The 23,807-nt window shown below is 55.5% G+C and overlaps 1 protein-coding gene across 1 annotated transcript; it reads left to right on the forward strand.

The window, feature by feature from the left end:
- The first annotated feature begins 1,414 nt into the window (after positions 1-1,414).
- Pth1r (parathyroid hormone 1 receptor) lies at positions 1,415-21,693 on the forward strand. The gene is made up of 15 exons (XM_026389946.2): positions 1,415-1,596; positions 2,640-2,759; positions 12,816-12,918; positions 14,130-14,264; positions 15,810-15,920; positions 16,024-16,142; positions 16,301-16,395; positions 16,581-16,776; positions 17,147-17,300; positions 19,046-19,106; positions 19,451-19,517; positions 19,783-19,877; positions 20,486-20,627; positions 20,717-20,758; positions 21,213-21,693. The coding sequence occupies exons 2-15, from the start codon at positions 2,685-2,687 to the stop codon at positions 21,597-21,599; spliced, it is 1,782 nt and encodes a 593-aa protein (XP_026245731.2). The 5' UTR covers positions 1,415-1,596; positions 2,640-2,684; the 3' UTR covers positions 21,600-21,693.
- The last annotated feature ends 2,114 nt before the right edge of the window (positions 21,694-23,807 follow it).

Below are 23,807 nucleotides of genomic sequence, written 5' to 3' on the forward strand. Positions count from 1 at the left end.
AGTCCTTGAATGCCAGAACAAGACACTCTGGGCCGTAGGTACAGAAGGGGGCTGCAGCCAAAGAGATGTTTTAGGAGACAACTGTGAGCCTGATCCTGGAGAGGGGTTGGCTGAACTGGATTCTAGCAGCCTGAGGGCTTGGGCTGTAAGGCTGTAAGGCTCAAGATGCAGAGCAGGTTTGGGGGCTCCCAGGAGCTCATTTCCACAGAATAGCTATGGAGAGTACCTGATGCCATGCATCTTCAGTAAAAAATTAAAAGGGCCCATTTTACAGATGAGGAAACAGGTCCAGACAACAGGACACAACAGTTGGTAAATGGGCAAGAGTAGGCTGCCACTTGGCCCATGATATTTTCCAGGGCACCATAGTTAGTTTAACTTCCTCCGGACATTCCCAACCCCTTCCTCTGCCTGACCTTCCCCATCTGGTACCTAAGGAGGCTTGGGGTTCACGGTGCCCTCCTCTTAAAACTCAGGGGTTCCTTTCCAAGCACAAAGCACAGCCCCTTTGCACTCTTCCCAACCTTCCCCATGTTGAGGGTCCCCAGGGGACTCCAGCGGAGTAGCAAGCATTTGGGGATGGGCAGGGGGAAGGGAAGGGAAATTTGAGGGTGGGTGTCGGGACTGAATCCCAGGTTTTGAAGCCTCCAGCCACCCGGGCTGGGTGAGGCACGGAGATGGAGAGGCCCAGCCACAAGCTGAATGGGTCTAGACTTGAAGAAGGCAGGAGAGATACCCGGCAGGGAGGGAGCAGGACCTAGGCTCGAGACCCCGGCAGGGACAGCAGCAGGTCTAGGGGCCGGCAGACCTACGGACGAGGACTGGGACCTAGGATGGAGAGAGGTGGGAGAAGCAAGGGCGGGGCGGGACCGGAGGGCGTCGGCGGCCAAGCCAGGTTTGGGGCTGGCGGCCGAGCAGCCTCCCCAGGGTCCCCGACCCAGCCAGAACCAGAGCCCCAAGGGCGCTTAGATAGCGCCGCGGCCGGAGGCGCGCAGAGTACTGGGCGGCCTCCCCAGGGAATCCTCTGGTGACCAGGGCCTGCTTTGAGGCTGAGGGTTCCTATTCAACAGCCCGGGCTGGGCGATCGGGGTGGGATGGGGAAACGTGCTTTCCCGAAGGAGAGAATGAAGCGGCCGCAGCGTCCCGGGCTGGGTTCTCAGGCCCTGATGTCAGCTGCCCAGACCCTGTCCCCCACCTCCCCGACAACGGTCATCCCGCCGCTGTACGACCCCGGGTCCGGCCTCCGGAGAAATGTCCCGGGGCAGAGGGCAGCTGGCTCCGCTCTGTCCCTCCGTACACCGCTTTGGAGGCGATAGAAGGAGTGGGGGAGGAGGCCCAGGGAAGGCGCGGGGGAGGGAAGAGGCGCCCGGGCCGCGAGGGAGGGGGAGCGGCAGACGCCGAGGCGAGGGACGCGCGGCGGGCGGCGGCTCCGAACAGCGGCCGGGCGGGGGGCGCTGGAGGCCAGGCCGGCCAGGGGGGGATCCCGAGAGCTCCATGAAGTTCCCCCGGGGCCGCGGACGGGGCGCTGGCTTAGGGAGGCTGTCGGGGGAGCCCCGACACCCATGGCAAGGCGGGGGCCGCGGCGGCGCGCTCGGAGTAAGTCGGGGCCGGGGGCCGGAGCTCAGGGGAGGAGGCCGGAATTAGGCAGGGGTGACTCCCGGCCTGGCCAGATGGCCAGGCTGCTCTGTCTCGGAGTCGGTCGGCGGCGCCTCCACGGAGCCCGATGGAGCCGCCAGCCCCGCGCCGCTCAGCTCAGCTCGGTGGCTTTTTTGGAAACTTGCAAATGTTTTCGTAGAGAAAGAAGGGGGAGGGGAGGGAGCGAGCGAGGGAGTGACCGAAACAGAGCTTGGGGCCGCTGGAAGACCGGAGGCCAAGGCCGGGGGAGCTGGAGACGGACTGACAGACAGGCTGACAGAGCGTCGGGGCCGCAGGCGCGCTCTTGCCGCGCGGGCGCAGGCGGGACTCGGACCGAGGATGGGGAGGGGGTGCGCGAGGCGGCGGACTGGGGATGAGGATCTGAGGGTGCCGAAGGACCCAGGGGCCGGGAGCTGGAGGTCAGAACACCGGAGGGCTCAGTGTGGTTGCAAACTTGGGATCGCGTCCCCGAGCTGCACGCCCCGCGCGGCTCAAAACTCGGCCCCTGCCCCGCCCCAATTCCCTTACGGCAGACCGCCGTGGAGCTAAAAATAACAGCCCTGTTCGCCCCCCGCAGACCGCGACCCCGACCCCTCCCCCGCCCCTCCCCCACTGGGCGTGGGGCGAAGCCACAGCTCCCAGTTTCCCCAAAGGGAAAAAAAAGAAAGAAAGAAAGAAAGAAAGAAAAGGCGGCGCGGGAGGGGGACGAGGGGCGGGCCGGGGGCGGGGGGCCCGGCCATATGGATGTGATTTCTCCGCTCCGAGGCAGACGGGCCGCTCCGCAGCGCTCGGCGCCCGCCCGCCGCCCGCCGGCCTCAGGCTGCCTCCTCCCTCCCTCCCTCCCTCCCTCTCTCCTTTGCGCTCGCTCACTCGCTCGCCCTTGGCGCATGGGCCCCGCGCCGGGCCCCGGGGCCTCGGGCCGCCCGGACGCCGGGGTCCCCTAGGCCGGGACGTGGGCGGGGCGGCCCGGCCTGACGCTGCTCTGCACCCCCAACCACCCCCAGGGCCCGCGGCGGCTGCCCCGAGGGACGCGGCCCTAGGCGGTGGCGATGGGGGCCGCCCGGATCGCACCCGGTCTGGCGCTGCTGCTCTGCTGCCCGGTGCTCAGCTCCGCATACGCATTGGTAAGTCCCTTGCTAGCCGCCCTCCAGGACAGGAGTCTAGGAGTTGCTCTGGTATCGCTGGGGAGGGTCTATAGCACCGAGACTTGGGTGCTTCCAGTATCCTTAACTTTAGATGGGGCTCATCTCTGACCCAGGATCCTGGGTTCCTGTTCTCTCTGGAATGTCTGGACCGTGGGTTTCATATGCATGAAGTCTCCCTATTTCTCAAGCCAGCGTTTGGGGTCCCGGGTCTGGAAATTTGTGGTTGGGGTTTCCCTATGAGCACACATTTTAGTTGTCTCCCTGGAAGGTGACAGTGTGATCCAGCAAAAAGCTCAGTGTGATCAGAGCTTTGGCTCTGGATGTGGCGTTCCACAGTCTGCTTTGAGGGCCTGTTTCCTGCGAGTTTTGCATGCAATCCTGGATAGCTGTGGATCTGAGGTCAGAATCACCCAAGCAAGCGGTAGGATTTAGGGCCCTTCTCCAGCTCTCACTATCACACCCTTACACACAAGCACAAACACATGTCCAGCTTTACCCAGAGTGGAAGCTGTTTGCCCAGGGAGGTGGGTGTGGTGTGTCATGGAGGTTCACTAAAAGAGACTGGCTTCACCATACACTCCTGCAGGAGAAATTGTTTCAGGGGGACTCTGGTAAGTGAGGAGACCCCTGGGAAAATTCTGCATTCCCCTAAGAGTGGAGACCAGGAGACAGCATGGTAGAGACAGCTGGAGAGATGGGGGGGGGGACGGACAGACAAAGGGGAGTGGGGATGAGAGCTCCCCAGTGCGAGGGGGTTAGACAGACCCAGAACAGATACAAATAGGGAGACAGTCCAGGCAGACAGCCCACCCAAGACAGGAAAGGGGATCACCACCTCATCCAGGGGCCAAACTCTGGGGCAATTTCCAGGGAAGGGGAAATGTTCCATCCCCTCACTCATATCCCCCAGCAGCCCCGTCCCAGGAGATCAGCCCATTTCTGAGGAAGCAGTAGGCTTGTGTGCCTGACTTTAAGGCCTCTGCTGCCCACTCCCACCAGTCCCCATCAGTGCCCAGGTTGGGGCATTTGCCTTCTCTTAGAGGCTAGAAGGCAGCAGTCTCCTCTGTCTGACTAGCAATGGCTCTGTACCTTGCAGGAGCTCTAAGATTCCTCCAGCTCTGCCTGATGTCTATGTGACCTTAGGCTATCCTTCTCCACTCCTCAATTGCCCCATCTGTAAAAAGAGGGTATTTTTTTTTACTTTTTTTTTTTTTACCTAGCATTGCCCTAATCTGAGGTAGTTCTCAGCATTCCCCGTTTACTGGTGCTTATGTCCTCACAATATGGTTCTAGCAGACTCTCAAAGCCAAAGGCTTTGCCTCATACAAGAATCTGTAGATTGGGAGACTGAGGTTAGGAGGAACTGAGCACCCTGGGCAGAGGTTCTCCAAGCACTGGCAAAACACCAAGGGACAGAGCCATTTCCCCAACCTTCCCTCAGTGAGTTCTGTGTGTGCACGTATGCGTGCACAGAGTTGACAGGGTAATGAGCGAGTGGGTCCTAAGAGTATACCTGTGTGTTGGACAGAGCAGGGCCCTAAGGGACTCTGGGCATGTTCTTCATCTGAGTCTGTGGAATTGTGTGTATCTGTGTTCAGTGGCTGAAGCTGTGGCTCTGCATATGACTTGCAGAAGCACAGTTGTGTGTGTGTCATGAAAACATGTGCACCCAGGTCTAATACTGTTTTCTTATTTGTGTTTAACAAATGCTTCTGTACTTTCTACTTGCCAGATGCTGTTCTAAGCACTTTACACATATTAACTATTTTAATCGTCCCAATAACTCTCTGAGGAAAATACTATCCCTATTTTTTAACTAACCAAATTACACAACCACTGTGACCATTATTTATCTCATACTAACTAAGTGCTAAGCCCTTTGCCTCTATATGTGTGGTGATAAGGGTCTCTAGGGCCCCATACTACTCTGTTGGGAAGCTGAAGTATATGCAAAGAATTTTCCTGGCTTTGCTGGACATAGCACATGCCTATAATCCCAGCAATTTGGGAAGCTTGAGGCAGGAAGATTGCAAGTTCAAGGCTAGCGTTGGCAACTTAGTGAGACCCTGTCTCAAAATAAAAAAGGGCTTAGACCTGTCCTAAGACTGATGATAAGATAGAAGAGATGCCCATGGAGTCTGACTGAGATATGGTTAGGGTATGAGTTTATTGGACCCGCGCTGATTCAGAGCATGGGAATGTGGTCCAAAATCCAGAGATGCAGCCACCCACCCTCCACCAAAGTCCTGTGGGCCCCCTGGGCTCAACCAGAGCCAACAAGAGGCTGGCAGCCTGCCAGCTCCCTCTCCTGAGCTTGGGGACTACTGTTCCATCCAGATCTGTACTGGCTCCCCCAAACTCACCCACCTCAGTGTCACCCATACCTGTATGCTACCTGCCCAACCAGCATCAAGAGCAAGCCCACTTCTCCAGTGATCTTGGTTAAGGGGCCAAAGAGCTTCCAATTGGGAGAATACTAACTGCAGCCATTCTCTATTGGTCCATCTTGTTCCTTACAAGGCAAAGTAGCAGGGGGTTGAGAGGATTGAAGTTTAGAGGAAAGGATGGGTCCATAGATTGTGAAAAGGAAGCAAAGGGTGGTCTTGCCTTTGGGGATGCCTCATCATAAGGACACTCTCAGCACACATGCATGCAGAGAAGAAACAGCAGTGGGAGAGGCACATGTGCAGCATGGTGTCAGGCTTTGAGTATGAAATGTGACTCCAGATAGGTAGAATTCGGGAGGGACTGGTGTGGCCTCACAGCCTAGGAGTGCAGGATCGCTCCCAGTCTGCCCAAGGTACTTGCTTTAGACAAGAAAGAACCAAGATGTACTGAGCAATGACTGTCTCCATATTCTGAGCTAAAAACAGTCATGTATGTTCTCATTGCATCTGTCTGCCCAGCCATTTTACAGGAGAGGGCACTGAGATTTACTAGTGGGTCTGGAAGAGGTGGGATTTGAACCCAGGTCTTCAGACTTCTGCACTGAGCTCCTTCCTACAAAGCAGGGAGAGAGCTGCTCCTGGCAGGAGATCCTCACTCCCCGCAAGAGCAGCTCATGAGTTTTCTTTCTTTTTCTCTTCCTTTATTTTTTTTAAATGAAATGCTTGTATTATTTTACTTTTAAAACATTTTATAATGAAGACATACATATGTTCTTTCTTTCTTATTATACAGATTAAATAAGAATCCTCCATTACCCCTTCTACAAAAATCATTTTTTTAACAGTGGGGGGGGGGGAAGTCCTCCGTACCTCTTTCCCTGTGCTTCCAAACAATACCACTTATGTACATATAAAGGAGAGAGCTTTGTCCTGTTGTTTTCTGTTTGGTTGATTGTTTTAAATAAATGGTATCAGTTTTTAGATAGGGCTCTGTCATATGAATTTTACTACTTTAAGGTGTATCTTGAAGATTTTCAGTAAGAAAATATAAATCTATCTTTTTAAGTGCTGCAAAGTTTTCCAAAATGCGACATGCCTAGGAATGTTCATTTAGATTGTTTCTCTGTAGTTGTTCTGTGTGCATGTGCAAACATGTGTCTGTGTGCATCAGATAGAGAGATAGAGAGCGAGAGAGAGGTGTTCCCAACCATGCAGAAAAGCTCCTTGAAGTGCCCTCTTGGGTCCCTATGTGACTACTTCCCAGTGGGATATTTCTGGATTTCCTACTGTCTTTGCCGGATCTGAGAACAAGCACATTTTTTAATCTTAATGGAAGTGGCCAAATTGCTCTCTGAAAAGCTTGTGCCAGTTTATAGTCACCAAGACAAGAGTGGGAGGGCCCCCTCCCTATACCCTCCGTCTCAGGATATTAGGAAGGTCTTTTGCTGCACCTCTACACTTTATTTATCCCCCTGCCCAGGATAGAAATTAAACACAGCCAACAGAGAGAGGGTTAATATGAATAACTTATTGCATTCAATCATATAATAAGATAGTTACCCCTTAGGCAGAGTAGCCTCACGTCTGCATTTTGATAGGTGAAAGTGGTGTGTCTTGTCATTTTAATTTACTGATTGCCAGTGATTTTTGAACTCTCCACTTTTTTATTATTCATCTTCTTGAAGAGCTTGCTCAGAGCCATTACCCGTCTTTCTATGGGTTATTTATCCTGTTTGTATTGATTTGTTGGAGCTTTTTATATCACCTGCCCTTAAACATATGCTCTGCCTCCCCGCTCCCCAGCTCCCAGAACTGCCTGTGGACAGAGCAGTAGGAGGGGGGCCGAGCCCTCCCGGGAACTTGGGTTTTCTTCGGAATGTTTTAATGAGGCGTCAAGCGGCCTCCCCCAGATTCCTGTTGTGGGCCTTCTGGGGACACTCCCTGGTCCAGCCACCACATCAGGAAAGCAGCTATTTTAGAGAGAGCCCCAGAAAATATAAAAGGTAGGGTGGGATTTTTGCAGAAATTGTCTGCAGAATACCAGGTAACGAAGAGAGGATGCAAAGTTTTGCTTAAGTCCACCAAAGACATTGGCGACTTCCTGACCCTTAAGAATCCCAACTCTGTGGCTAGCCTTGTGCCCAAAGATGGGATCCCATTCTGCTAACTAGGCTGGAGGAAGGCTAGGCCATACCATCCTCCTGAGCCTTGGTTCTCCAGGCCAGGTAGAGGCTGCCTGTGAAGATCCACCATATCCTAGCAGCCAACTCCACCATCCCCAGGCTCCATTCCACTGCCTGCCCCAAAGGCGGCCACGTTGGCTGGCTGGGATAAGAGGCTGTCACAGTGCCTCCCCTCCCCAACCCCTCCCAGCCCCAAACACAGGCAGCCTGTTCAGGAAGGCCTGGAAAGGGGGAGGAAAAGTCAGCACTTGTCAGCAGTGGTGGGATGAGGAGTCCGTCCCAGCCTGCTTGGGCCAGCCAGACAGAGGGCAGTGAGGGAGCAATCCCTAGCCAGCTGGCATGGCAAACGTGGAGGGGTGCCAGCACAGGTCCCAGTAGTGGACCTGGAGGAGGGGTGCAGGAAGGCCATGAGGTCACCAGAGAGTCTCCTATTAGCCAAGATTTTCTCCTGACTGCTGGGACCATTAACCTCTTCACCATTAACACTAGGCAGGACCCAACTGTCCTCTGCCCAATTAGAGTCCACCTCCACTGCTGAATTACCTCTGTAGAGTTCGCAAAAAAGAGACTTACTTGATGCAGCAAAGGATGCAATCCGAAAGGAGTCTGGAAAGATGATATGATATTGTGGCTGGTGCCAGGGGACGCATGTGGCTGGATATTTCCTCTTTTCTTTTCCTTCCTCCAGGGCTGCTGCTTCAGTGTAAAGTGCACCTTAGCTCCATTCCTGACCCTCCTCTCTTCCTGACTATTCTCTTGGCTTCCGTGTCTCAGTGTCGCCTTTTGTAAAATGGGATGTGGTGCAAGGTAACAGAGATATGAGTCTGTGTTTCCATCTCCAGGGGCAGTGGCAGGTGCCACCAGACAGAGAGGCCACATCCTACACCAGGCAGATCTTTTTCCAAGGGTGAGCAAGGAAGCAAAGCACCCTTTCCCAGGGGACGGGGGGTGGGGGGCAGGCAGGCTGATCCAGGTAAGACGATGACAGGACCCAAGAAGTCAACTTCAGGAGAACAGCAGGCAATAGAAAATGACCCTTGTCCAGAGGCAGCCTTGTCAGAGCTGAAGAAGAGTCCCATTTATTTCCTCCTTCATGTGTATTTGGAGGGGGAGAATTATCACATGCCTGATTCTCAGACAGCAAACGTGTAGAATTTAGCAGGTTGAGAGGAAGTGAGAAGAGTAGCCCTCCTTTGGATGATGGTGTGAACTGGGCTCTCTCTAACATCACCATCACCAGCCTCGACATGCTACCCACTGCCTTGACCTCCACCCGCTCTGCCACTATCCCTGCCATCCCCAGCTCTGATGCCTTCCTCAGTAGGGTCTCCCTGTGAACTGAGTTGGAAGGAACAGCTTGCCCATGGGCACAGAATGGATGTGAGGCTGGGTATTAGGAGAGGTGAGAGTGAGCACCTCGATGAAAAAGACAAAACATACCCTTGACCACATGTGCTCCATTGCTTGGACAGCAGCTTCTGTGTTTGTAAATAATGGACCATCTTCCAGCCCCCACCTGTACCCTGCCTGAAACCTCATAAACACTGGCTGTCTTCCACCCTGTTCTGCCAGCTCAGGGCTAAGATTGGGTCATGTCACCCCTGCATGTTCACAAATTTTGTATATGCACGTATGCACACAGAAAGGCTCCATGTTGGAAGGCTGAATGGAGAAGATACCCTACAGTGGGGAGCATTGAAGCTCAGCCCCATGATGGGGAGTCACCTCTCCCCTACTCCAAGACCACAGAGGGGGTAGGGAAGATGCAGAACCCCTGGTGCCAGGGCTGGGTGGCCCCATCAGTGGTGAGTGTGGACTAAGTGACCCCTGGCAAAGACTCAGCCCCCAGTCCCTCAGTCCTTGCCCCTGAGACCGAAGATGTGCAGACTCTGGATCTAAGAGCAAGTCTGAGTCCTCCATACCTGGGGCTGAGCCAGCCAGCACTCTTCCAGTGGAAGGAGGTGACTGGGTAGGGGAAGGGAATGGCAGGCAGGGGGAATGCCAGGCTGAGAGGAGAGTCACCGGTATCAGCATTTTCGCCCTCACCCCCAAGTGATAAGGCTACCTCAGGTAGGACAGAGGCAGAAGAGGCACCCTTCAAGGTCAAACTTGAGGGGGTCTGGCAGTGACTTTCAATCCTAGTGTAAATCCAGGGGGATCCAGAAATGCAGGGAATTTATACCCCAAAAGCTAGCCAGGTGCACCTTATCTAGCACAATCTCCAATATTCCATGACCCCAGTTCTCCCTGAGACCTCATAACTAATCTACCTGTTGTTGTGTCCCCCTGGACTCATTCACCCACACAGTCACACCCATCACCCAGGGTCCCTGGCCTCAAGGTATCCATGTTGCCTGGGAGGGATGACTCTATGGTGCTGCTGGTAACAGTAGCAAGAATAGCAACCAGCTTTTTTGAGCCCTGCCCCTGCCCAGGCTTTCCATGAAGTACCTCATTTAATCCTCACCACTGCCCTATTATTATCCTGAACTTACAGGAAAGCTGAAGCATGGGGGTTAAGCAACGTTGCCAAAAACACACAGCTAGGTGATGGAGGAGATGGGATTTGGGCTCCAGTGCTGGGGGCAGAATCTCTCCAGATGAGGGGAGGGTGTAGCTGGAAGGAGGGGGTGGGGGGGACATTCTAAGCAGGGAACTGCTTTCTATGGCACCTGCTGTGAAGCCCACTTCCTCTCCCTGAGAAAGTGCTTCCTTGACCTGCATTGTTGCTGCAGTGACTGCTCTGCCTTGATCGGGTGAAAGAGAAATGGGTCCCAAAGCTCAGAGAGGCCAGGGGCAGTTTAGGGGCCATGGGGTGTGAAAATGCATACCCTTCCCTTTCCTGGACACAAGACTCTTGAAAAGGGGCTGTGTGGCCTGCTGGCCATGGAGAGGGTGGAGCTGAAGCAGCAGGTGGATGTTGAGCAGACCCTTGAGCCTGCGAGAAGGTGCATTGATCAGTTAATGGTCATCAGTCTGCCAGAGTTGGCCAGTTTTCATCCCATGATTGCCTTCCCCTAGGCTAGGCCACCATCTGTAACCCCCAGTCATCTCAGTGGGCTTGTCACTTTGCTGAGAGGCAGGTGTGTCAGCAAGTCCTCAAGAACTGATGGGAGCTTTGGTCAGCTGCTCAGGTGCTCCATTAACCAGGAAACCATGGGGCATTCTCTGCTTGTCTTGGTGGGCAGAAGGGGAAGGAATAACAAAGAGATGGACATGGGGAGGGAATGAGGACAAGAGGATGGCAAAGGTGGAATGGACAGTAGGTGTGGACAGGAGGTAATGTTGTAACGTTGGTGATGGTGTAGTCTTTGGTGGTACTAGCAGTGTTGGTGATGAGGTAGATGGCGGTCATGGTAGAGGTGGTAGTGATAGTGCTGGTGGATATGGTGATGCAATGATACCAGTTGATGTACTGATGGTAGTAGTAGAGGTTACATCAATAGTAGTACTAGTATGCCTGGTGGTAATTGGTGTTGGTGGTGATGGGGATATCGATGGAGATATTATTAGGAATGATCAAAATGGTAGCAAATAAGTACTGTAACAAGGATCAGAACTTCCAGCAGTCTGAATTCTCAATATCAAGAGGCACAAGGAGTGTTTCAGGTTAGTCTCAAATCCCCTGGATCCTGGCAAGTCCCATCACCTTGCCCCGGTCTGTTCATCCATGACTGTAGTGGGCAGAGCAGGGAGGATAGAGAAGTTGTGAGGCCAGCAGCCAGCACAGGGGAATCTGCTCCCACCCTTCCTGGGGGTCCATGAGCATTGGGTCCACATGAGATCCGAGTGTCTCCTTCAAACTCCAAAGACATGGAGAAGCCGAGACATGAATATTAAAGGACAGTCCACACGTGGACCTTGCCCACAAACACATGTACACGTGCATGTTCCAGACACTTCAGACCTCTCCCAAATTTACATGCTGGGCAATCCCCATGTGAGAACTCACAGAAAGGAGGCTCACACCGGCCAGACAGCATGTGTGCGGCCACTTCCATGCGCACGCGCAGAGATGCACACGCTCCTGCACTAAGTGAAACCAGCAGAGCCCGAGCCCTGTGGAGCCAATTGGAGACTCCTTGGCCTGGAAGCTCTCGCTGCTGCCGCCAAGAGACGCGGTCAATTAACTTCTCCCTGCAGCCAGGCTCCCTGACCCGGCCCGCCGCCCTCATCGGCTGGGCCCGCCCCCTCCAAGTCCCTTTCCCGACCCGCCTCCTTCCTTCCCGGGCTCCTGGTTCTCCCGCCCGCACCCCTCCGCTCACACTGAGGGACCGGCCCGCTGTGAAGTGTGTGAGGGGCTGCAGCTCTGCAGGCTGAGGCTGTGCTCTGTAGAGTCTAAAGGGACGTAGCTTTTTTGGGGGGTGGGGATGGGGAGGAATGGCCCTCAGTGGTCATGGCCCTCAGTGGTCATGACCCTGCCCTGATGCCCTGTGGTCTGAGGAGATCGGTCCCAAACTTGGAGCTGGGATGTCCAAGGGCATCCTGACCCCATCTCTGGGGCAGTGGTCTCAGGGGATGCACTAACCCCTGTGAGTCACACTCATGGGAATGCTGGGCTGCTCCTGGGCATGCTGGGCTCACCCTCTGAATCTCTTCCTCCCAAATCAGAGAGCAGAAATTCAGACCCTCCCACCAGGTACCTGCCCCAGGTGCAACCCACCCTACTCCCGGATGTTCCCTTTTCCTTCCTTAAAATCATGCCAGTGAGTTCCAGTGAGTGTGCATGTGGAGGGAAGGGAAAAAAGAACATTCCAGAAGAGAGGACAGCAACAGCAACATCCTGTGTCCATCTTAAAACATAGGGACAGCTTGATGAAGGGAGCTTCCACAGGATGAAGGGGACTCACGCAATGTGGCAGTCCTGCACAGGCCACTTGCCAACAATTCCTCCATCTTCTCCCTCTTGAGACCCTAAGCATGGAGGGGGGAGGGCTCTCAGCCTTCACTGGGGAAAGAGTACTAACTGGGATGCTGGGCCAGGATGGAAACTGGTGACTCCCAAGGTCTCCCAGAGCCCCAGAACTTGAAGGAATCCAAGCTAGGGTTGTCTCACCAGAGTTCACACTCCTTATCCAACTCTCCCCACCCCCAGTCCCTGTTCAGATCCCAGAAGGCCATCAGGTCCTATGAGGATCCATCCTGGGACATTCCATCCATTCCCATGCTCCCAGGGGAATGGATGGGACAGATTTTCAGTGGATGCAGCCTGCAGGGTTACTGGTGGACAGGCAGGGGATAGCCCTCACCCTTTCCCTCTGATGGGGCAATCCCCAGCCCTCAGTGCCCCAGCTTTCCATCCATAAAATGGAAGCTACATAAGACAGATTTCCCACAAGTGCCGGCTTTCCACATTCCTTCTAGAGCCAGGACCTTTGGAAAGGGGGACCCTCTGGAGGGTGGGATGGCCCTGGACCTGCTGCTGCCCAGCAGTGCTACCTGTCATCTGACCCTTGGGTTGGCAGGTGGACGCGGATGACGTCTTCACCAAAGAGGAACAGATCTTCCTGCTGCACCGTGCCCAGGCTCAGTGTGACAAGCTGCTCAAGGAAGTCCTGCGGACTGCAGGTGGGGATAGGGCTGCATGAAGATGGGGTCCAAGGATGCAGAGGTGGTGACAGGGTTGAAGGTGTTGGGCAGGGGTAAGCCCTGTGAAAGTCAGTGGGCCAAAGTGAGGACCAGAAGTGGAGTGGGTCAGGCCCAGGTTAAGTCAGCAAGCTCAGGAGGTCCTCAGCTTGTCAGAAGTCCTGAGCTCCAGTCCCCATGCTGCCCTGCCAGCCCTCAGACCTGCAGGCATCCTTGCCTCACACACATTCCTTCAAAAAGAAGGGGTGAAAAGAGCCTTTGGCAGGATGGACCCAGAATTTTGTGGGCCTCCTCTTTCAGGTTGTGGTAGGGTGTTGTGAAGGCAGTCAAAGGACAATTGCCCCTGGCGGGGGGTGGGGGGTGATCTGCTCAGGCAAGCCAGGATCAGAGCTTTGGCTAGTATACCAGTTCCCAGTAGGGTGGGCTGGGATGCTTCCTGAAGGGAAAAGCTGTCCAAGCCAAGTCCAGAAGGATGGGTAGGTCTTTGAAAGAAGCCACCTGAGCAGAGAGCAAGACAGAGGACCCCAGGGTGGGGAGAACTGAGGGTCCATGGGACCAAATGGGAAGGGGACAGAGAGATAGGGGTGAGTATCTATGACTCAGCCAGCTAAGGTCATTGGCTGGGTAGAGGGCATCTGATCTGGGTAGGTAAGCTGCAAACTTCTCATTCAAATATCCTAGGGCAGAGGATGGGGGAGAGGGATTTGTCTGTCCATTCCTGACAAACTGCACCCCTTGCTTATGTCCTTCTCACCACCAGCCTCCTCCCCTGCACAGCATTTTGCCCTGATTTTGCCTTCATTTTCCCCAAGTACAGGATTCCCCCTCCAACCCCGCAGGGGTTCTACTTTTACCGTGCGCCCCCTGGTGGTCCCTTTGTTCCTGGGTGGCTCTGACTCCTGCCTGCCTTTGACTCCTGGGTAGGAGGTTACCACCTCTGCTCCTTGTGATCCCACGTGGCATTCACTCCCATTTGAACCTTTGCTGACCAGCTCTCTGTCCTCATTTCTTCTCCACCTGACAAATACTTTGCAGTTTATGAAAGATTCCCTTGCCCTTGTCTCAAGAATTTGGGTATCAGTAGACTAGGGAGGGGACAGCTCCTATTGTACAATAGGTGACCTGAGGCAGGGGATACCCAAAATCTGCTGTTGGAGCACAGTTAACAGCTGTAATGACCCTGGTTTCTCCAGCCAACATAATGGAATCAGATAAGGGATGGACATCTGCATCCACATCAGGGAAGCCCAGGAAAGAGAAGGCATCTGAGAAGCTCTACCCTGAGTCCAAGGAGGACAAGGAGGTGGCCACTGGCAGCAGGCGCCGAGGTATGTCTGTGCTCCTATGCATCCTCCTGACATCGGCTTGGTCCCATCTGCCCTGCTGCTCTGCCCCTTCCATGTGAGTTCATGTGGAAAATAAAAGGCCCAGCTCCCTCCCCAGGAAAACAGGGCAGAAGGTGTATGGAGATGGACCAGGGGACAGCATGAGGAGCAGGCAGCTGAGCTGGAGGGACTCAGGACCCAGGGAGATGTGCATGGCAAAGGACTCAGATGTGGACCCAGGGCTGCAGCCCCATCCAGGGAGTGAAAGAGAAAAGGAGGAGAATCCTAGGAGATTAGAGAGGAGGAGAGAGGAAAGACCAGGAGGCAAGAACAAAGGTCTAGGAGTCCATGTGAAGATACAGGGACATACATACTGGGGAGGGCCAGAAAACAGAGCAAGAGAGTAGAGCAGCCTTCAAGGCGTGAGGCAGAGACAGTGGGAGAAGGAGGGGAGAAAAGAGGGAGGGAGAAGCAGGGCTGTGTAGTCCCTCAGGGAGGTGAGGAGAGACAAACACAGAGCCCAGGCTGTGGCCACAGGGCCAGTTAGAACCGGCCGGGTGGGCAGTGGATTCCAGATGGGCCACATCTGGGAGCCTGTGGTCACCCTGTGGCTCCCCTGGGACCAGAGGGAATTGTGGGCCTGGCTGGGTGGGGCTGGGAATATGGCGCCCAGGACAGAGAGCCTTTCACCAAGTTGGGCGGGTCCAGCCGTCAAGGCAGCCTTCCAGGGAGGCTAGAGAGTCCTGTGGTTGGAGCTCTACAGGGGGAGAGAAGGAGGCTGTGAGCTGGGTGTGGAATGTGGAAGATCCACAGGCTGTGGACCCTCCACGGTCACTTAACATCTCAGTAGTGAGGCCAAGACTCCAAAATAGGACATGTCACCTTGCTTCAAATCTCACCATTAATACTTGGATTTGGTGGATCGTGGCCCCTCATGAGTGGCGTGGGTGTCTCATGGCAGGCACTTGGGGTCGACGTAGATGGTGGTAGAAGCATGGACTGATATGGTCAACCCTAACTTCCCAATAAGAAAACAGAAATGTAGAGAATGGAGACACCTGCGTGAGGTCGGTAATACTTTAGAAGTTTAGCTGGCACTAGAAAGAAGACTTCCTTCCTTCTGTCCATGGTCCCTGGCAAAAGGTCACATAATGAGCCTACCAGCTGAGGGAAAGTTAGTCTGAGAACTGCCCTTCTTCAGGTACACCTGAAATGTGGGGCCAGGAGCAGAGTCTAACCTGGGTCCGACAGGGGAGCAAGGTCCTGTGTCATATGACCTCAGCAAGTCACCCATTTCTCTTGGCCTTTTCCAGACCATCTGGAAAATGGGGCCAGTGCCAGCACTTGCATCATAGGGCTGTAGTAAATTCTGAGGCTAGGTGAATTTAGGGTACAGCAAGAAGACTCCATATATTCTCTCCAGAATGTTCCAAGTCTGAAGTTTCTGGTCCTGAGGCACATTTGTCCTGGTGGGAACCAACAATAGGTGTGTTCATCTCCTTGAGTTTTAACCTTAGTGTTCCTTACCCTGTCTGTCTCTGGGTACAGGGCGCCCCTGCCTGCCTGAGTGGGACTACATCGTATGCTGGCCCCTGGGGGCACCAGGTGAGGTGGTAGCTGTGCCTTGTCCCGACTACATTTATGACTTCAATCACAAAGGTAAGGCTGGCTAGGGATGTGGACCACAGGGATATCAGGGCTTGGAGCTCAGGGCCTTATTGGCTCTAGACCTCTCTGCCCTGACCTTTTCGCGGACCCACAGGCCATGCCTACAGGCGCTGCGACCGAAATGGGAGCTGGGAAGTGGTGCCTGGGCATAATCGAACATGGGCCAACTATAGCGAGTGCCTCAAGTTCATGACCAATGAGACTCGAGAGCGGGTGCGAATCTTCCCCCTGATCAACTTGACACCAGTAAGGCCGCCCCGGCCCCACTGGTGACCCCTGACCTCACCCCGACGCCTGACCTTGACTCCTCCAGCAATTTTTACCCTCCTGCTCACCCTGAGCCCCCTTTCTCTCTCTCCCCACCTGCACAGGAGGTATTTGACCGCCTGGGCATGATCTACACCGTGGGCTACTCCATGTCCCTGGCCTCCCTCACCGTGGCTGTGCTCATCCTGGCCTACTTTAGGTGGGCGGGGCGACGGCGTGGGCGTGGTCCAGGGTGGGGCCGGGCTTCGGGGATCTCCGTCTGCCTTATCCCTCTCCTCTCACGCCTCCGCTGCGGGATGCCCCTACCTACCTCGCACCGCCCAGCTTTCCCCCTCCACCGTGCCTCCCTGTGCCCCCACCCACGGTGATGTCGCACGCCCGCAGGCGGCTGCACTGCACACGCAACTACATCCATATGCACATGTTCCTGTCCTTCATGCTGCGCGCTGCGAGCATCTTCGTCAAGGACGCAGTGCTCTACTCCGGCTTCACGCTCGACGAGGCCGAGCGCCTCACCGAGGAAGAGCTGCACATCATCGCCCAGGCGCCCCCGCCGCCCACCGCCGCGGCCGTCGGCTACGTGAGTGCCCCGTGAGGCCCACGCCCGCGCCGCCACTGGCTTCGTGAGAGCCCGCCCTGCCCGGCCCTTTCCTAGCTGCCACCCCTAGCATGGGGTCATTCAAACCCACTTCACAGGGACCCTCGCGCCACTCAGTTCCGCTTCCAGCCCTATCGCCAAGGGCTTCGAGTGCCCCTCTGGCCTCGGCCCAGGACACCAGCTACTCCATCTTGTCACCTTTACCCCAGCTGCACCCTGCCCCTTCCTGGCTTGCTTGGCTGTATCACTTGTCCCGCGCGCACCAGCCCTGCTCCTGCTCTCCCTTCCCAAGCCCCAGGCCAGCCCTGACTTCCCTGATGCAGGGTCTGGCTAATACCAGCTGGTCTCCTAGGCTGGCTGCCGGGTGGCTGTGACCTTCTTCCTTTACTTCCTGGCCACCAACTACTACTGGATTCTGGTGGAGGGGCTGTACCTGCACAGCCTCATCTTCATGGCCTTCTTCTCAGAGAAGAAGTACCTGTGGGGCTTCACGGTCTTCGGCTGGGGTACGCAGGGCAGGCCAGGGACGGTGGGCAGGGTGAGAGGGCACCCTAGAGGGTAAGGCACCCACACAGCATGTTCTGTCCCTGATGGGGGCAATAGGTGGGAGCCCTGTCAACCCTTCTATGACTGACCCCATTCCAGGCTCAAGGAACAGAACTGGACAGGGGTCAGAGTTCATCTGGTGTTGGCTCACCTAGGGTCAGATTTACCTGGGGTTGAGGCTCAGCCTAGAAGAGGGGGAAGGGGAACTCTCAAGTCAAGATTCAGTTTATAGCCAGGTGTAGTGGCTCAATTCTGTAATCACAGCTACTCCGGAAGCTGAAGCAGGAAAATTGCAAGTTCCAGACCAGCCTGGGCAATTTAGCAAGACTATATCTCAAAATAAAACCAAAAGGGCTGTGGCTATTGCTCAGTGGCAGAGCACTTGTTTGTCTCATGTGTACAAGACCCAAGATCCAATCTCCAGTATTGGGGGATTAAAAAAAAAAAAAGATTTGGCTTGGGATCAGAGTAGGATCTTGGATCAGAGGTCAGCATGGGCCTCAAGTTGGAGTCTGGAGCTACTTTCTACCCTGAGCCTGGTGGTCAGGGCCAGCATTTGTTATCCTGCCAAATCCTCCACCAAGAGATGGGGTCCATGATCCAGAGCCACAGACCCAACAGCTGAGCATCAACACCTGGGCTTCAGCAGCCCCTTCACAAAACAAGACTCTGAGTGAGACTCTGCACTCCTCCCAGCCCCCCACAGGCTCTGGGATCCGGTTACCGATAATTATCCATTATTGTTGGCAGCTCCAGAGCTTGGCTGGGCTCCGGGGCAGCTGGCCAGACTGCAGAGGGGTGGGCCGGGTGGCTGGAGCCCTCCCCACACTCAGCACCCAGAGGCTCTCAGGTCAATAGACACAGTCTCCCTGCTCCTTGGCACACATTCTACCCCTGACCTCACCATGGTAAGCCCCTGAGCTGGGGAGACCTAGGTCTGGTCTCAGGAACTAGAACAGGCTCTGAGATAGGAGGTGTCTAGGTGAGCTGGAAACACCTGGATTAAGGAGCACACAGAACCCTGCAACCTAGGAATGTCACAGCTTTTTCTGACTATAAACCCAGATGGTGTCCTGTCCCTTTAAGGGTGCACCAGGCCTAGAATCAAGTTGAGGGAGGAGGGATCAGGCTCCTTGTCCAGAGGCGAAGTTCACTCAGAGCTTCCTTTGTCATCTGAGCTGACCGAGACCAGGACATCTGGAGGCTTTCCTGTGGCCTCTACCTAGCCTGGAGGTCAACTCTTAGCCCATCTAACCTCATCCATGAGGGCTAGGACCTCACAAACCAGGTTGGGAGGGTCAGGAGTTCTGTCCTAGGTGTTGGGACAGAAAAATATTGGTCACAGTCTCCCTCCCTGTGGGAGCTCCAAGCCTAGAGCCATGTGCTTCAGGGGATGGGAAAAAAGAATGGGCTAGGCATGGATAAGCTGGTCATACCTTATCTTTTCACCATATGCCCTCCAGGCCTGCACAGGTACAAGTAGGAGACTCAGAACCAAGATGGGGCAGAGGGCCGAGCTGGGTCCCGAGGGCTGGAGCCCCAAGGGGATGCTGTTAGGGCAGCAGGTGCTGGAGTGTGACTCTGTCATCAAGCAGCCTTTGTGCCTAGGGTGAGGGGTCAGGACAGCAAGGAAGTAAGCTAGGGGTCATGAGGGCTGAGGGCCCCATTCATAGCCCCTCACACAGTGCCACCTCTGTGCCCACAGGTTTGCCTGCCGTCTTCGTGGCTATATGGGTTGGTGTCAGAGCTACCCTGGCCAACACTGGGTAGGTTCCGCTGGATACAGGGGCCAGGGGTGCTGACACAGGCCAGGAAACACCCCTGGTTCCCTCCTCCTCCTCTGCAAAGCATACAAGGAGTCCTCCTGAACCCTGACCCTAAGTGGCCCCAGCTTTAGTTCTCAGACCACTTCCAGCCAGGAATCCCCCAGGATCACAAGAGATTACTTCCAAAGAGGCCTATAAAAGTGGCTTCAGGCCTAGCCACATGCAACACCCCTGTCCTGTGCCCTTGACAGTTGGTATCAGAATAAGCCAACCCTGAGGCCTTTATGGGTAGGTTGAGAATGGGTGCAGGAGGGGCTAGGGGCTAATGCCTCAACTTTCTTCAGGTGCTGGGACTTGAGCTCTGGACACAAGAAGTGGATCATCCAGGTGCCCATCCTGGCCTCTGTAGTGGTGAGCAGGGATGGGTGGTATTGTGGGCACTGTCCCCAGTGACCAACCCCTGACAGGGACATATGGAGGCTTCCTTGGACTCAGAGACCTGAGCCCCAAAGGCCTGAGGATCCCTACTCCAGTCGAGATGGGAAAACTGAGGGCCCAAAGAGCCACCTACAGATGCAGTGGCAGAGCAGAGCCTGTGGCAGGGCCGTGGGTCGGAGAGTCCTTGCCCCACCCTGCTAGGGTGCAGTCTCCAGATGCAGCTCCCTCCCTCCCACAGCTCAACTTCATCCTCTTCATCAACATCATCCGGGTGCTTGCCACAAAGTTGCGGGAGACCAATGCTGGCCGGTGTGACACACGGCAGCAATACCGGTGAGCCTTGCCCACTACATGGGGTAGAGTTTAGGGTCTGTTTATACAAGGAAAGTCAGAGACCCCGTGAAGGAGCCCATTTCAAGGGAAGGATCGAGCTCCTGACCCCCTGGCTGACCCCACCCACTGTCCCACCCCAGGCCCTGGCCTGCCTAGCGGTGATGGGTCCCGCCCTGCCAGATCCCACTTGGTAGTAAGCCCTGCACTAGAGCTGGGCTCTGTGAGCATCAGCCAAACCCAGACCTCCCCTCGAAGAGTATGTTGCAGGGAGCTCAAGGGCCCAATGGGCAGTGGTTGGCCCCAAGAGGACAGCAGCTTACTTGAAGCTTGAAGCCTGGGCTGGGGATGGGAGTGAGTCCATGCCAGCAGAGGGATCAGAATTTGCAAAGGGTCCAGAAACAGGGAACTCTAGGACACCTTTCAGAACCAAGGAGCCCTAGTAACACTGCCTCCTGACGGTAGCCATCCCGAGTGAATTGTGTTGTTCTCCCACAGTGGCCAGTGCCTTGGGCCCCCTGGTAGCTTCTGGGGCCTGACTGGCAGAGCGGGGGTGGCAGTGCTTGCTGAGGGGAAGGGTCGTGACCTGACCTTCCTGGTCCTCCTGCCAGGAAGCTGCTCAAGTCCACCCTGGTGCTCATGCCACTGTTTGGCGTGCACTACACCGTCTTCATGGCCTTGCCTTACACGGAGGTCTCAGGGACGCTCTGGCAAATCCAGATGCACTACGAGATGCTCTTCAACTCCTTCCAGGTGTGCAGCCCTACCCAAGGCCCGTGGGGGAGGGAGGAGGCCTGGTGGGGGAGGGAGGTGGCCCTGATCCCACACTCTTCTCCCCACAGGGATTTTTTGTTGCCATCATATACTGTTTCTGCAATGGTGAGGTAAGCAGGAGGCAGCGCTGGGGCGGGGCAGGGCGATGGGGAGCGCTCGGGGTTCCTCAAGTCTCAGCCCCCTAGTCTTCCTCTAAGAGTTTCCCTGAGAACATTCTGAAGGCACAGAGATCTTTTCAGATGATTCAGGCCTAGAATATGCTAGGATTTGTGGGTTTTTGGATTTCTGCTACAGCCAAATGTCTTCCCAGCCCCACGGGTGAATTCTCTGTAACAGAAGGGCACAGTCACGTTTGGGGCCATTTGATCCCTGTGGACTCTGAGTGTGCTAGTCAGCTGCAGTCAAGCCATGTTCTGAGGATGGTGGGATTTGATTTGGCCTTGGAATTATCTAGTAGTCCCCTGTTCGTTCAGTGCTGGCTGGGTGTTACAGAGGCAGGGACAGGGGGACATGTATCAAAGGGCTTAAGGGCACACCTAACTGACACCTTTCTACTGCCCAAAGGTACAGGCTGAGATCAAGAAATCTTGGAGCCGCTGGACACTGGCACTGGACTTCAAACGCAAGGCACGCAGCGGGAGCAGCAGCTACAGCTACGGTCCGATGGTGTCTCACACGAGTGTGACCAACGTAGGTCCCCGCACAGGACTCGGTCTGCCCCTCAGTCCCCGCCTGCTACCTGCCGCCACCACCAATGGCCACTCCCAGCTGCCTGGCCATGCCAAACCAGGGGCCCCAGTCCTCGAGACCCTCGATACCACACCTACTGTCACGGCAGCTCCCAAGGAGGACGGATTCCTCAATGGCTCCTGCTCAGGCCTGGACGAGGAGGCCTCTGGGCCTGAGCGGCCACCCCCACTGCTACAGGAGGAGTGGGAGACAGTTATGTGACTGGGCACCAGGGCTTGGACCTGTGGACATGGGTGGATGGACAGATGGACCAAGAGAACAGTGGTTGCCCATTCAGGGCTGGGCCAGGAGGAAAACACGGGGGAAAAAGGTAAAAAAAAAAAAAAAAAAAAAGGAAAAGGAAGAGGTGTGTGGCTTCCTGTGGCCTGAACTGGAGATTCACTCCAAGAGGGAGGGGGCTGGGAGCCATGGGGCACTCACTCCCAGAGTGGGGGAAAGGCAAGGAACCCCAAATGGCCCTTGAGTCTCATCACCTGAGGAGGAGGAAGGACCAGAAAGGCTCAAGTTTTCAGGGACCACACACAGCACAGCTGGACCTGTGTAGGAATGGGCTGAGCCTTCCCCTGACATTGTTGCCACTTCAGCTGCTCCGGCAACTCGTACCCAGGCCCATAGGAAGCCTAGGCACCTCCAACCCAGCTCCTCTGCTTGCTGGCCTCTAGTCATTGCCCCCACCCACCCCAGGAAGACAGCAGATCCCTCAGGTCCCTGGCTACACCTTCAAGCCTACGGCCCTGCCTCTAAATGAACCTTTTCTGGCTCTCTGGTGTCCACTCAGGGAGCCCTACCGTGCATGAGCCCCAGCCCCTACACTGGAGCTGACATGCCTCCAGCAAGCAGACAGAGGCCAGACGGAAAGCCAGGGCAAGCAAGTGAGAGGTAGACCAGGGACTGTGGGGAGTCAAGAGTCTGAGCCCAGAGGGCTGGGTGGGGTGGATGCATCCACCCACTATGTATTCAGGATAGTCACTAATATACCCACCTAACATCTCCCACCACCTCATTTGCCCCCTGGACCTGGCCCACCCCTGCCTCAGACCTCCCTCGCTGCCTCTGTCCATGGACCTACCATCCAGGAGTAGTCTCACCTCCCATAGCCTGACACCCATCCACTGGTGGCAAGGTGAGGGTCTTGTGGTCTAAGCTCGAGGTGGTGGGTGGTATGGACATATGCTGAGCAACGTCATACCTGGCCCTCCTGCTCAATGGCAGGCAGGGCAAACAACCACAGGCCTAATGTATCCATGTAGCTCTATAAGGTGTGATCTCGGAATGATAGGACAGGGGCATGGGCCAGGTTCTGAAGGGCCACTGAGCCATACTGAGCATCAAGTATTCCTGCAGATACGGGGAGCCACTGGAAGTTCTAGAGAGAGAACAAGGTCGGAGCCACAGTTTAGAGTTCCCACTCCGATGTGGAGGCCAGAGGAGGCTGCATAGAGGTCAGAGGAGAGGTAGCCTGGTAGGAGGCAGGTGGCTGGTGGCCAGGTGAAGCGATGGTGATGGGAGCCTTCATCACAAAGAACTTTGGATAGGATTGTTCTTCCTCTTTGAACAAAATGCCCCTTGGAATCCCTGGGCCAGGGGCAATCCTCCCAAATGGAATGCGACACCTACAATATCCAGTTGGCTCTCCGTGCTTAGATATTTGCACCTAACAGGGCCAGGTCTTCCCTTCAGATGGGGCACCATTCTCCCCTGACTGGATGTCCAGGACAGGACTGGACCTCTCACATCAGACCCAGATTCTGGGCCAGGTCTTCTACCTCGGACTTGGATTCCCTGGGGCCTGGCTGGCCTTTACTCAGAGAGGCCCCTGAGCCCCACTTAGGCTGTCCAGGTGTTGGCAGAGGAAGTGGGAGCCCTCAGCAGGCCTGGCACACCATCAGGACCTTGTTTGCCTTGAGCAGTGGCTGGAGCCAGGTGGTCACTTCTCCTTTCAAGGCCCCACAGCCCAGCCAAGCCACAAGGAACACGTAAACACCAGCAGAGCCGACTGGTGGGCACGCAGGGAGGAGGGTGCAGAGACCCCCACACCTCAGCCCCTTAGTACAGTGTCTGGGACCTCACAGATTTCTCTGGACTCCAAATCTCCCCAGAGAGGTGGCCAGTTCAGCTCCCACCTGTCGTGGGCATGTGGACAGCCCCGCTTCTCTCTGGCCCATCTCCCCCTGCTCAGGTTGAGAGAAGGACTCCCGAAGGCCTGGAAAGAAAGCACCTTCAGGGGACTCCTGGGTAGCTCTCGAACACATGCCCAACCTCAAGGGGGTGTTGAGGGAGTCCATAGTTCTCAGTTCAGAGTGCAGTCTTGGGGATCCAGAGCCATCAAAGGAGGCTCACCCTTGCAAGCCTGTCAAGAACAGGACTGAGATGGGCCCCGCACAACCTAGAGTGCACAGGTCCACACTC

The sequence above is a fragment of the Urocitellus parryii genome, chromosome 3, assembly GCF_045843805.1.
Source record: "Urocitellus parryii isolate mUroPar1 chromosome 3, mUroPar1.hap1, whole genome shotgun sequence".
In the NCBI taxonomy this organism is placed as follows: Eukaryota; Metazoa; Chordata; class Mammalia; order Rodentia; family Sciuridae; genus Urocitellus; species Urocitellus parryii.

Coding starts and splice junctions, on each gene's coding strand:
- Pth1r (XM_026389946.2), top strand. CDS start 2,685: ATGGGGGCCGCCCGGATCGCACCCGGTCTGGCGCTGCTGCTCTGCTGC. Junction 12,919..14,129: donor GGAAGTCCTGCGGACTGCAG/GTGGGGATAGGG, acceptor TGGTTTCTCCAG/CCAACATAATGGAATCAGAT. Junction 19,878..20,485: donor GACACACGGCAGCAATACCG/GTGAGCCTTGCC, acceptor TCCTCCTGCCAG/GAAGCTGCTCAAGTCCACCC.